The sequence below is a fragment of the Neodiprion virginianus genome, chromosome 2, assembly GCF_021901495.1.
Source record: "Neodiprion virginianus isolate iyNeoVirg1 chromosome 2, iyNeoVirg1.1, whole genome shotgun sequence".
Taxonomy (NCBI): Eukaryota; Metazoa; Arthropoda; class Insecta; order Hymenoptera; family Diprionidae; genus Neodiprion; species Neodiprion virginianus.
Window position 1 is genome coordinate 33,321,516 of NC_060878.1, and position 1,953 is coordinate 33,323,468.

The 1,953-nt window shown below is 34.5% G+C and overlaps 1 protein-coding gene across 1 annotated transcript in view; it reads left to right on the plus strand.

The window, feature by feature from the left end:
- The window catches only part of LOC124297298 (dynein axonemal assembly factor 3), a 2,607-nt gene extending 953 nt beyond the window's left edge, over positions 1 to 1,654 (plus strand). The window contains exons 2-6 of the mRNA XM_046748187.1: positions 1 to 27; positions 123 to 293; positions 424 to 603; positions 900 to 1,137; positions 1,246 to 1,654. The exon at positions 1 to 27 is cut by the window's left edge and continues 163 nt beyond it. Coding sequence (XP_046604143.1) covers positions 1 to 27; positions 123 to 293; positions 424 to 603; positions 900 to 1,137; positions 1,246 to 1,569 — 940 coding nt within the window. The 3' untranslated portion in view covers positions 1,570 to 1,654. The remainder of the gene's footprint in view (positions 28 to 122; positions 294 to 423; positions 604 to 899; positions 1,138 to 1,245) is intronic.
- The last annotated feature ends 299 nt before the right edge of the window (positions 1,655 to 1,953 follow it).

The following is a 1,953-nucleotide window of genomic DNA, read 5'->3' on the forward strand; positions in this document are numbered from 1 at the left end:
CAGAGATAGTTTGGAATCAATTTTCAAGTTTGTACCAGACTTGATATTACTACTTATCTTAACATTGTCCTAATAAAATCAGATGTAACTTTTTTCTATTACGTATGTACATACATCTATAGGTTTTGGAAAAGAGCAACTTGCGAAGGTATTCCTATTATGGAATATTGGGATCATAGAATACGAAAAGCATTAGAGGTACGATACGATTGCCGAGAGGGTGTGTTTGACTGGGATTATCACATGGTATTGAAGTATAGAGAAAATACCAATTTAACGCTCCACGAGTACAGGTCGACCTTCAGAATTTATGACAATTATATACTTAGCTGAGCACTTTTCACAAATTTTAGTATTAGCACGTGAATTCTTAGTGTGAGCAACCTGAATTTAAACGAAAACATACATGGATTTTTTCTGTAGATTTTGGAGAGGCACTGGTATTGCTTTCACATGGATCGAAGGTGAGCCTGCAAGAAGTAATCCCACTCTCATCAACAACATTATAAGTCATGGGAAAGGGTTTATACACTACGCCTACATGGGAGACATTAATGTTGGGCCATACTTCACATGGAGTTTGGGAAGTGAAAAAAAAAAAGAGTAATTGAGCACAAATTAATAAATCAATTTACAGGTGTAACTTGAAACTAAACTATAACTTATCTATGGTGTCAGTATACCATTAAAATCTATATATACACAATTACCACCAGCTACTGTAATTGTTCAGATTCTTCGTGTTTCCCATTACTGACAAAATGAAGAAGAAAAAAATGGAAGGATCTTTATTGGATAGTTAAAATTGAAGGAGAAATTTCTCGCAGTCTATGAATATTAGGTTAAAATCACCAACACCCTAAATCGTATTGTTAATTTGTAATTTAAATACTTGACAGAAAACTGAGAGCCACCGACATTGCTGAGCGCGAAGTTATGCGCGCTATACATGAAACTAGAAGTAATGAACCCATGTGCGATGATGTGGTTGCTGCTCATCGTGATCCCTCTCTTCTGAATGCAGTAATAATAACAGAAATACCAAACAATGATATTGAACAAGAGACATGGTCAACGGATGACGAATTTAATCGTCAGAAAAAAAAAATTATTTGGAAAAATATTCCGGATTTCAAAGTATGAATCTACCACGTTCTATGTATCATACCTGAAAAAGTGTTTCACTCATAATATACGCACTCAACCATGAATGGATTCATGAAATTTCACTTGTTACACTTACAGGTAATCTTCCATCCATTGACAGCCATTGATAAGTATAAAAACAAAAAGGAATTTATACAAAAATTTGACCTGATCTGGATTGCGCATAACATGACAAAACATTTACCAAATGTGATACTGATGGCAAAGTTACATGCAAAAATACTTGTAGAATCACGAAAATTTATGGTAGACTTGCGAAATGAGGATTTGGAGAAATTTACGAAAGAATTGATTGATGAAGCAAAAGAAAATGGAATGGAGAACATACATAAGTTTGATTCGCAAAAGGACAATATAGCAAGATTTCTGAAACGTAGTGTAGTAGCACAAGAAATACTTTAATTTTGAGAAGTTGGGTTTTTTATACTCCAGAAGAGGCTAACATTTGGCCCCTTCCATCACACCAATTGACCGGTATAAAATAAACGATCATATTTTTTTGGAAATATTGTTATGACTTGGCACGTGCACAAACATTAAAAAATTAATATTCGTAATTATTCCCACAACTTTTCATTTGCTCTCTCGATCTTGAATTTTCGGAGGCATAGAATCGAAACGCTGTTTTAGCTAGTCGCAAGTGAAGTATCTACGTTGGGTAGAGAAGCAGAATTATTTTTCGAAAAGTGTTCGTATGGAAAAAACTTCAGAGTAACTGTAACACATCACGGATGCGCTAAGTTTGATTGAGATGGAATGAGATGCTCCGTATATGAGACAGTATTT